The 11,441-nt window shown below is 36.7% G+C and overlaps 1 protein-coding gene across 1 annotated transcript; it reads left to right on the plus strand.

Moving 5' to 3' along the window:
- The first annotated feature begins 686 nt into the window (after positions 1–686).
- Positions 687–7,614, plus strand: PDCD10 (programmed cell death 10). The gene is made up of 7 exons (XM_010287632.1): positions 687–905; positions 1,550–1,603; positions 2,951–3,068; positions 3,719–3,845; positions 4,205–4,283; positions 4,588–4,670; positions 7,137–7,614. The coding sequence occupies exons 1-7, from the start codon at positions 810–812 to the stop codon at positions 7,216–7,218; spliced, it is 639 nt and encodes a 212-aa protein (XP_010285934.1). The 5' UTR covers positions 687–809; the 3' UTR covers positions 7,219–7,614.
- The last annotated feature ends 3,827 nt before the right edge of the window (positions 7,615–11,441 follow it).

An 11,441-nucleotide genomic window follows, 5' to 3' on the forward strand; every position in this document is an offset into this window, starting at 1 on the left:
AGTTTTGGGGTCTGAGCAATGATCACTCTGTGCTGGATGTGATGAGTTGGACGGGGTGGAGAACTTTCAAAACCTAGGTTCAGTTACTGGAACAATAATTTTCCATTGAGTTAACATAGCTGTTGACACACCCTGAGTGGAAACATGACTTAAGACTTTTCCTTATATAAAAACAAAGATGTACTATTTGGAATTCAAATGGATAGAAAGTAGGCACTGACCTCCAGCAGAATCACAGCTTGATGCATATGCAAAAATATGGATTATTTATAGGTAGTCTTAATGTTAATTGTCGTAATGCATCTGTATGGGTTTTGGGTTTACAGCATGTAATGCTTTTCCAGCTTTTTATATATGTCAGGAATCCCATGCTGCTGCTTAGGAGCGGTGGCAAGATCTTTGTAATATATCACATAAAACCATCACTTTCAGGACAATTAATTCCATAAGAACTTCAAGTAAAATGTAGTACCTTGCTCTTTAAAATATCTGTTCACTTAATAGAATTCAATTAGAGTTTTTAAGGTACGTGAAGTTGTCATGCCATATTTACTCAACTTATGTCATAAGTAATTTTTAGTTTCTAGGCAGTAACAAACTAACATTGTTCTGTGCCTTTTCATTTTTGGAACCTGTCAGTTATGAGCATTCATAATTGTGTTTTTTGGTTTTTTTCTCACGCAACTTAAGGGCAACATATTTTTCAAGTTCTCCAAGTATTCTTGCACAACGAGGAAAAAGAAGAAACATTTCAGTGAATGAGGAGGTTTTTGCTTCTATAGTGTTTTTCTTGAGAAGTGGGTCTTTGAATGAGGATGACAATGGAAGAGATGAAGAATGAAGCAGAGACCACTTCTATGGTTTCCATGCCTCTCTATGCTGTTATGTACCCTGTCTTTAATGAGGTAAGCTACCTTTTGCTTTGGAATGAAATAACCCACTTTTCGTTGGGAAATATGACCACAGTAACAGGTGGCTCATCTTGATTGGGAAAGGTTTGTGTATAACACCATCTTCTTCCTATGCATTGGTTTACCCTTCTTTCCATGAATACACTTTCATGCTCAAAGATTGCTAGTTGTCTTGGCCCTGATCTTTCTTCTGTACTTCTACAAGAGGATTTTCAAACATGCTAGGTTCTGCTTTCTATGTCAGGAAGTAATGTACAGTTGAACATGTACCTGTGAACAGCTTGATAACATTTTAATTTTACTGCTGATGACTATAACTTAATAGGATATTTGTTTTTCTGTGAGTATTGGAGATGGTCAAGATGTTCTCAAAAGCTGCTGTCAGACTTCTGCTGTAGGCTGGATAAATGCAAAATATGTCCAGTGAAATGTTTGATTTTAATGTTTTTATTTTGGGCAGGGAAGTCTTTCCTTTGGGATCAAACTTTATAGTATTTCTTCCTCAAATGAGACCAGTAATTTGAATGCTTCTGTAAATTCCCTGTTTTCATGATGCTATGTAAGGCAAGGCATGAGTACTTGGCTTGTTTTGTTATGAAAATATCAGACTTGCTAATCATTCTAAACTTTTATTGCAGCTAGAAAGAGTAAATCTATCTGCAGCTCAGACACTGAGAGCAGCTTTTATTAAGGTGAGAAGTAACTTGTACTGAAGAATGATTGTTTAAAAGATAAACCATGTATGATGAAGCCAAAAAGTCAGCTGTCTTGTTTCCTTGTGTCTTCATGTTTGAAAACTGCATCCTTGATCCAATAACATAAAAATAAAGTGGACAGTTGCATGGACTGTAAGTTTGAGATGTCTGCAAATGTTATGAGTAGAAATCTGATACAAGCATATTGAGCAATTCTAAACAAAAAGAATCTTGTCCTGTCCATGTAGTACAAGAGCTTAAATGGGAAATCAGTCAGTGAAGGTAGTAAGGCAATAAGCTTTGTCTAAATATGACAATCCTATGTAGAATAGGTGCTCATGAGAAACGGGCATGTAGCAGACTTTGAACAGGGTTTACAAAGTGAATGGTAATGGGATTTTTTTTGTAGTTGAGGATAAATCCAATGTTTGTATTTTGCATCTAGCAGTAAATGGAAAAATTCTTCTAACTTTTCTGTTATATTCCTAAAGAATGAAAATACAGATATTCCTTCATACTGCTTTATTGAAGTGGTGATCTTTTGAAACTCTTTAAACAAAAATAATTGTGGACATGACATATATTAACATGTGAGGTATGCAACTAAGTAGTACTTCCCTGTTTCTACACTTAGATTTAAGTGTACCTAGATGGTCTTAAGTCTCAACTAGAGCTCATACAAGTTAAGTGTTTTTAAGACTGGTGGTAAGGAGCTAAGCTGAACGCAAATAATGTAAAAACAGATATTGCTGGAAATGGTGGGGCTAAAAATCCCACACACCGTCATTCTTATTCAACACGTATAATTCTTTGACAGCAACGCAAGTAGTGTGAATACCTCCAATGTTAGTCTAGCTTAGCTTTACTTAGATATGTCATCAATAAAAAGTTTTTTTTCTGAAAAAGCAATTCCAAGGTGATGTTTGAGCATATGATGTTATTCTTAAGAGGCACACTTAGAAAATGTCATGTGGAAGATGGGGGAGTAGCACCTGTGTTTGAGTGAATTAATTCCCAATGGATACAATATTGTCTCAAAGCTTAGTGTTTATGGAAATATAACAATATAGTTTCATGAAAAACTTTCTTACTCAAATTGAAATGAGTGGAAAGGCTTATTGGAAAAGCTGTTTATACAAAACTACTGATGTAATCTAAGAAAAAATGGATGTTGTAGTAGAAGAATGGTTTTCAATGTAATTGGCTAGTTTAAAGCCGTTAGACTTTTTAAAGTTTCTAGCAAAGTCCTGCAGTATATGAAGCAAGTTCCATGAAAATCTGCCTTTGTGCTTGCAATATTCAGGTCTTGCATGTTTAATAATAAAATTTTTCTTTGCCATACAGGCTGAAAAAGAAAATCCAGGTCTTACGCAGGACATCATTATGAAAATTCTAGAGAAAAAAAGTGTGGATGTGAACTTCACAGAGTCTCTTCTGCGTATGGCAGCCGATGATGTAGAAGGTAGTATTCTTATCTCTTACGTTGAATAAGTGTATTTTTAATTACACTGTTAAGTAGGAACATGCATTTCTCTATACCTATTTTCAGAAGAGGTTATTGGTTTCTTAATAGATTTTTTCCAGCATGATAGAAGAATATTTGTATTTTGTGAATACCTTTTTTGAGAAATTAAATCTTCCTAAAAAACATACTTGACTAATAAGACACATAAAGAAAATTAATGTTTAGATCTGTGTTTATGTGGGTGCATAGTTCATCTTTTGTAATGTGAACAACCAGAAAAAAGAGAGTATAATATTCACCTTCCTTTGCTTCAAATTAAAAGCAGTAGTTATACTGTCAGAGGAGGGGAGCGTCCAGTAGGGTTTAAGCTATTTTAATACTGCATTTGATTAGTGTAGTGTCTTCAGTGTCTCACTTAAAGTAAGATGGGCTTTTTTTCCAACTTGCAATATTAAAGATTCTTGTTGCACCATGTTTCTGTTGATGCAGTGTATTCACTGTAGCTTTCTGGTCATGGCTATTTTTGTGCTGTTTACTTTCAAATGTAACATGGCAATACAGCTGCATTTTGTGAAATAGTGTTTTTAGCTGTCACTAGAGACTTGAGGAAGAAATAATGGTATCTTTGAATATGTTCTTCTTGTTAGAGTATATGATTGAAAGACCAGAACCAGAATTCCAAGATCTTAATGAAAAGGCACGAGCACTTAAACAGATTCTTAGTAAGATTCCTGATGAGATCAATGACAGAGTGAGGTTTCTTCAGACAATCAAGTAAGTACTGTATTATGTATTTTTCTGCAGATTGACGGGTCAAACTTTTTATTTAATCTGAATGTTCAAATGCCGTAGGAGATGCTAGCAACACTGTTCCCATTGGAAGCGAACCTGATCTTTCCTTGTAAGTGAGTGGACAGAGTTGAGGATCTTGACTGAACTGAACTTGCTGATTCCTAGTTTGAATTCCCATGTCACTGGTATAGCTCTTTGCATTTGGTTTTGGTACATCCTGTCTGACACTTACTCTGTAGAGTCTTGTTTTAAGAAGTATTTGACTACTAAGAGGGGATTATATTCCAGTGTTTAAATAGGATAGCTTAAGGATACTACAACAATCTTTTAATTGCCAACAGGGACATCGCGAGTGCAATAAAGGAACTTCTTGACACAGTAAATAATGTCTTCAAGAAATACCAATATCAGAACCGGCGGGTATGTGCAATAACTTTTCATACAATATTTTTAATAGTATAAGAGGAAGCATATCAAAGGATGAATAGGAGAGCTTAACTGGTCGATGACATAATACTTTAACAACAGGATTGTTATATGGTAGGTCTCGGTAGTTCTATAGGAAGAGGATGATTTCTCTGCATGTCTTCTAATAGAAATAAATCAAAATCTTTATACCTAACGTAATGTTAGCCAATTTTCTTATCAGTTTAACATCAAGATTCTTACTGTACCCAGTAATATGTGAACTGAGACTCTGCGCCTGGTGTTTTTGTTTTCTTAGGCACTTGAGCATCAAAAGAAAGAGTTTGTAAAATACTCCAAAAGTTTCAGTGATACTCTGAAAACCTATTTTAAAGATGGAAAGTAAGTATGTTTTTGTAGTAACATTTTACATAATAAAAGGCCTTGTCGACTAACAGGGGAAGATAGGACAAGCTACCTTCTTCAGGACTTGCCTTATTTTTCCTCACCTGTGACCCCAGACCATCGTGGCTGCTTTAAAATACTTCTGTTCCTTTAATAATGCCTTTGAAGAAAGGGAAGTCTGTTAAATGCACCACCGTACAACACCCATGTGCAGTATTAACTTAGAACTTGAATATGTGAAGTTAAGTTTCATGGCCCTGCGTGGTTTTTCTCAGTGTATATACAAGGACAAAAAACTTACAAATGCTTTATTGAAAAATGTTACCTATCTGAAATATTATTTGCAAACACTAAACATCTCTGCAGTGTTTTCTCAAATTTACATTGTTATTGTCCTTTCTTTATAGCTCCTTATAGTGCTTAATAGATTTGGAATTACTCAGCTGATTAATCTTTTTATAGTTAAACAGTTTTGCCTTCAAACCAAGGCTTTTTTTCAGATCTTCACCTTGGGTTTTGAAGTCACTGTTCTTGTACACCACAGTAAATGCTTTGGATGATTAGTGTATCCCCCTCAGACTTTGACAGTGCTTAAGTGTTCTGTGTGCTGCAGTTTTAAAGATGAGAACTAACTTTCACGTCTGGTCTTGTTGAGCTTGGCAAAGACTAAGAGCACCCAGGGGATAGTGCTTTACTAAAGGAGAGAGAAGTCTTAAGACCAGCTGTAAATTATAGAATCATAGAATCTAGAAAGGTACCTTTTAAGGTCATCTAGTCCAACATCCCTGCAATGAGCAGGGACATCCTCAACCACCTTGCTCCTTTCAAAGCATTCTTTTTTTTTTCTTCCTCTTATTGAAAATGGGGCTAAATTTGGTTTTGATACCAAAATGAGAAATTTAGACCTTGGTAGCTTTGATTACTGAACCAGACGTATAGATAGGTTTCACATGAACTGGGTCTAAACAGTCTCAGTTGATTAGAAAACTATTTGACTGAAAAAATGGGGAAAGGGTTGTATGTGTTGTGCATGGACCCCCAACCCTACTGAAAGAGACTGGCTTGGTATAGCCCTATGTGAAGTGAATGCTGTGCTATGTGTTGTGGGCATAAGCTGTAAGTGTGTTAGGTTATTATCAATATTGCAAGAAATCGCAGGTAAGGCTTGTATTTCATACCATCGTGGAATCTGAAGCAATTTAAATCTGAACTGCATGTTGAGGATATCCTGCTTCCACTAGAAAGTAATAGCACTGAACAAAGGTCATGCTAACAGATGTCACTACTGAGCTGAAAAACTCACACCTGTGTGTGACCCCACACCTTTTTCTTAACGAAAAGGTAACCAAAATCATGGAATCATGGAATGGTTTGGGTTGGAAGGGACCTTAAAGATCATCTAGTTCCAAGCCTCTTGCCATGGGCCGGGACACTTTCCACTAGACCAGGTTGCTCAAAGCTCCATCCAGCCTGGCCTTGAACACTTCCAGGGATGTGGCATCCACAACTTCTCTGAGGAATCTGTTCTAGTGTTTCGCTACCCTCATCGTGAAAAATTTCTTCCTTAAATCTAAATTTACTCTGTTTGAAGCTATTACACCTTGTCCTATTACTACAGGCCCATGTAAAAAATCTCTCTCCAGCTCTCTTGTAGCCCCCCCTTCAGGTACTGGAAGGCTGCAATAAGGTCTCCCCATAGCCTTCTCTTCTCCAGGCTGAACAACCCAACTCTCTCAGCCTGTCCTCATAGGAGAGGTGTTCCATCCCTCTGATAGTTTTTGTGGCCTCCTCTGGACCCTCTCTAACAGATCCATGTCTTTCCTGTGCTGAGGGCTCCAGAGCTGGCTGCAGCACTGCAGAGGGTTCTCAGAGTGGAACAGAGGGGCAGAATCACTTCCCTCGACCTGCTGGTCGTGCCACTTTTCATGTGGCTCAGCGCATATGGTTGGCCTTCTGGGCTGCAAGTGCACACTGCTGGCTCATGTTGAGCTTCTCATCAGCTGGCACCCCAAGTCCGTCTTGGCAGGGCTGCTCTCAATCCATTCTCCATACAAAATAGTATGTCGCTTCCATGTGCATGCGTGCTTAGTATTTCTTGAGGAAACTGCTGCGAATTCTGAAATTACTAGTGGATGAAATCTTCAGCTCTGAAAAGAATAGTCGTTTAATGATCATCTGCTCCCCTCTTGCCCTTAGTTAGCTGAAAACCCAGAACTGAATGATTGCTACGTCGATGATTGAGAGCCAAAGTCTTGAAGTTCCTGCAAATAAACATAGTTTTTCTAGGCTAAGCTTATCTGTTTGCCAGCAGTAAGTTTCAGGTAGATGACGGTGTGATAAAACATTAATGTTTCCAATATGCAGAGCCCAGATGCCAATATATTTAGTTGCCCAAACTTAATGCTGTATTTGTTGAATGGCACGTTTTTAAATGCCTGAAGCAATATCTTTCTCTTTTAACAGGGCAATAAATGTGTTCATAAGTGCCAACCGACTAATTCATCAAACCAACTTGATACTCCAGACCTTCAAAACTGTGGCCTGAAAACTGTATATGTTGAGAGTTGTACTTTTCAATGGTGGATAGGGTACCTTTATATGTAAATTTTAAAGTTTTGACTGTATAAATTATCAGCCCCTCTTGAGGGGCCTTAATGCAGGATTTTGGGATTATTGCCATCTTACACCATATTTTTGTAAAACATTGTAGCTTAATCATAATCTCACAATGAAGATTTTGCATCACTTTTTGCTATTATCATTCTTTTCAGAATTATAAGCCAAAAGAATTTACGCCTTAATGTGTCATTATGTAACATTCCTTATAAGAATTGTAAATATTTGGTGTTCTGTTTCTGACATTTTAACTTGAAAGTGGAAAACTGCAAGATTATGTATTTAACAATATTGGTGGCAAATATTCAATAAATAGTTTACATCTGTTAGACTGTCGTCTTGTATGTGAACACAAATGCATAACTCATCTTTCTAGAACTGCAGAACATTCATTAAATGGAAAAATTAAAAATATTTGGGTGCTTAAACTGCTGGCAGTTCAAATCAGTGTAAAATGAGGGTTTTTCCTTAAAATTGAGGTTTTTGGCTGCGATCTAATATTAGACAAGAATACCAGAATAATTCTATTAAAATGTCTTTGACAAAATAATAAAGAACCCCAGAAGTGAGATGTGCTTTTGTTTTTCATAGAAACTAAATCCCAGTTTCTTAATCTTCTGTTGGTGATGAACTAACAGGTTTTTATTCCTGGACTACTCCAAGGTTTGAGCAGAGGATTACTTTAAATATATGCAGCTGACTATGCAGCAAAGGGTGACTCTTAAAGTATTAAGATAACTGGGGTTTATATTGGTACCCTTCTGGGACGGAGGAGGAGACGAGACAGAACTCTTCCAGGTAGCACTAGTGATGCCTATACTATGCATGCCATAAGGCAACTTTTTATTTTTTTTCAGGGATTGAAATCGTGTGAGCCCTTGATTGACAAAACTTGTCTGTGTTGAAGTTTAACAACTGCTGATGGAGAGATTCAAATTTTATCATTGTGATTTCATGGTAGTATTTAACCAGTTCTAATGAATGTCTTGCATGCCCCTTTGAAGTACACCTTGAGTTTCTTTTGAAATAGGGTTATTACAGAACAAACTTCCAAAAGTCTTCAAAATATTTACCTGGTCATAACTAGTAAGTTTAGGGAAGAATGTGAAACAGTTTATAAAGCTGCACAGGCTGTTGCAGGAGGATCACTTCAGACTGAAAGAGCACAGTTGCTATAGAACTATTCCTTGTTTAGGTATAAATTATGAAGTAAAGGTACAGCCAAACTTTTCTTGCACACTGGCCTGGTGCTGTATTGCTCATTTGGGGCAAGTGTCTGATCTGGAGTACAACAGCTGGGTCTTTGAATTTGGTTATCTGCTTAAATGATCTAGAAGGGGAAAATTATATCTGCAGCCCTCCAAAATAGCACTGGATGTTCTGCCGTATATCTCTGCATAGAAATGTTTCCTTGATGAAAGCACTGACTGTGGTGAAATACAACAATGTAAAGGAGAGTATTATGTAAAAATGAGTTCTTGGGAATGTGTGTTGTGAATTCCTTTCTTACATAAACAGGACATGGTCCTTAAAGCTTGCTGTTCAGGCTGTTTTCTGTTTTGACAGTGGTGTCTTGCATTTACTAGCAAATTCAGCTTAGTAACATGACAAAGGAATGCATATACAACTTATAGTTAAAACTGTTGTTTATTAAAGCTTGGCATGCTAAATTGTCACTTCTTGGAAAGTGGTAGAAGAGAAGCAATGTTAGCAGTTAAAAAGGAGGCAGCCTGACTAATTTTGAGTAATATTTAATTTGCATCTTTGAATTCTGCAAGTAAAAAGGTTGAGTAGTCTTCTATGCAGATGATGTTAGCTTAAGTCATAGCACCAAAGGACTTAAGGAAAACTAGTTAGTTAAGTAAAAGAAAGGGAAAGGCACCCAGAGTTTCTGATACTTCATTTGTCTTGAAAACAGTGTTTGGTTCAGGGGGGACTACCAGTGGCTGTAAGAAGAGATGTGAAAAGCTTGGATTATACTTCGTGAATTAGACTTGATTCTAATAAAATTATGAGATTTTTCTCCTCTTGGATTGAGAAGGACAATAGCTAGTGTTGGCAGTCCTGATTAGTTGGATGGTATCATGTTTATGTGTGCAGGTGTAGTTTAAAAAAAAAGAAGAAAAAAATTATGACATGGTTCCCAAACAAGATGTGTTATGTCCTGCTAATTGACTCCTTGAAGTTAGAAATCAAAGGGGCTGTCAAGAAACGAACTGTTCCTTTTGATGAGTTCTTCCAAAAGCTTCTATTAGGTAAAAGGTACCAAGTATAGGGCTAAGCTTCAGGTAGTCTGGCCAATATGTTTTGTTTTATTTGTAAGCTTACTGTGATTTCTTTTTGTTACCCTTAAAAGTAATGGAAAATTTATTCATTGTAATCAATGTCTGGTAATGGGAAAACTTAAAGACCCGATTTCTTCAGGTCATACTCTTCTACTGTGTGCAGTGAATCTCTATCTAGTGGTCTTACAAACTTCATTTTCTGTTGAGTATGAGCTTGGGCGTATGTCTGTCAAATTTTACTGTGGTTTTGCACTTTATTATTAAAGTTACCTGAGTAGCTAAAGATAAGTTTCTCTTAAGGATTTCTAATAGAGAAGTTAGTGTTGCAAAACGCTATTAGAAAATTTCTGCTGTGAATGTGGGTTATAATTGATGTGATAATGTTAACATACAGAAAATCAATCTAATAAAACAGAACTTTGTATAATTGTTAATGAAGTAAAGAAATTACTTAATCACTTGTTTTGATCTTTCTCAGCCTATAAAGAAATTGAGAAAAGCTTAGATTGGCTTATTTCTGGTTAGAAGCTTCTTGTTTAAAATTCTGTAAGATGTGCCAGGTGCCCAGCTCAGTATAGGCTTTATCTTGTGTTGATGTAAAGTGGCAAGTATGAAATTTCACAGTGTTCTGGTGTCAGAATGTCTGTTTATCCAGGCAGTAAGATGAGTGGTATCAGTCTTGATTAAGCATTATCTTTTTATATAATCTTATCTAGATTACCACTGAAGTGTTCCTTCTTAATGTTCTTTTTGGATCTTTCACTGTATGTCAAAGGAAGAGTTGCCTTATTCTGCAGGTGTTATCTGATCTTTTTATTTTATAAGAGACTGTGTACGTGTCTCTGAATTGGGTGGGGAATGTAAAAGAAGGTTATCTAGACAAGCTTGCTACAAATCTGAGTTTTAGATTGTTCCATTATGAAGGGGAGATGAAATAAATTTAACTTAATGTGTGAGATACTAACAACCACATTTGGCACAGCAGTGATTATCACTTACCTTTGGAGTAGGCGCTGGCTGTTCTGCTTGAGAATATTGCTTTGCCTTGCTCAGTAGGGCTCATCTTCCCACAGGACTAACCAGTGCCCTCTGAAAAAGGTTTTGCAAGCAGTTTCTACTTGTGAGCTGTGGGAACTCTTCTAGCTTTGCATAATGATTCAATGCATTTGTTCAGTTTGTTGTTTTTCACTCCACTGTTTTGGTCTTCCTCGTTCTTTTCTGGGCAGAACTTGCTTTCAAGAGACTAGTAGGAAACATGCTTCAGGAACAGAACGACTTCATAGCAGCAACCTTGGTGCTTAAAACAGGACTGAAAAGATGCTTCTGGGTCATCAAGTTTGGCTTCCAGTTGCAGAAATTGAAAAGTACCGTATAATGTTGGTCATAAATCTGTCAAATTCTATGTTGAAACTAGCTTCTTTGTCCTCATTCCTCTTGTTAGATGTCCTTTTAGAACAGTCTGAAAGGAAGAAAAGAAAACCCCACACCACCTTCAAATATTGGAGTTTAATATGCTGCATAAATTTAATTTATGATGAAGAATTCACTAACCTTGTCCGCAAATTGTTCTTTTTCCCTCTTCTTCACTTAGTCTTGGGATGAATCGTATACCATCTTGGGCTTCACTTCTAAAGATACATAATCCCAAGTTTTTTGTCCTCTTTTAAAAAGAGCAGAGGTATTAGGGAATTTAAAATTTTCTCCTTTGAGGCTGAGATAATTTTTTTTTTTTCCCTGATGCTTGTAACACAAACTTGAATTTTGCAACAAATTTCACTGGAGGTGGTGTCTCCAAGGTGGAGGAGGAGGACAGTTTGGCTCATACAGAGATTTCTGTAGAGGTGATGTCCCTTAGCTTCTCTTTCCC

The sequence above is a fragment of the Phaethon lepturus genome, unplaced genomic scaffold (genome assembly GCF_000687285.1).
Source record: "Phaethon lepturus isolate BGI_N335 unplaced genomic scaffold, ASM68728v1 scaffold7465, whole genome shotgun sequence".
Classification (NCBI taxonomy): Eukaryota; Metazoa; Chordata; class Aves; order Phaethontiformes; family Phaethontidae; genus Phaethon; species Phaethon lepturus.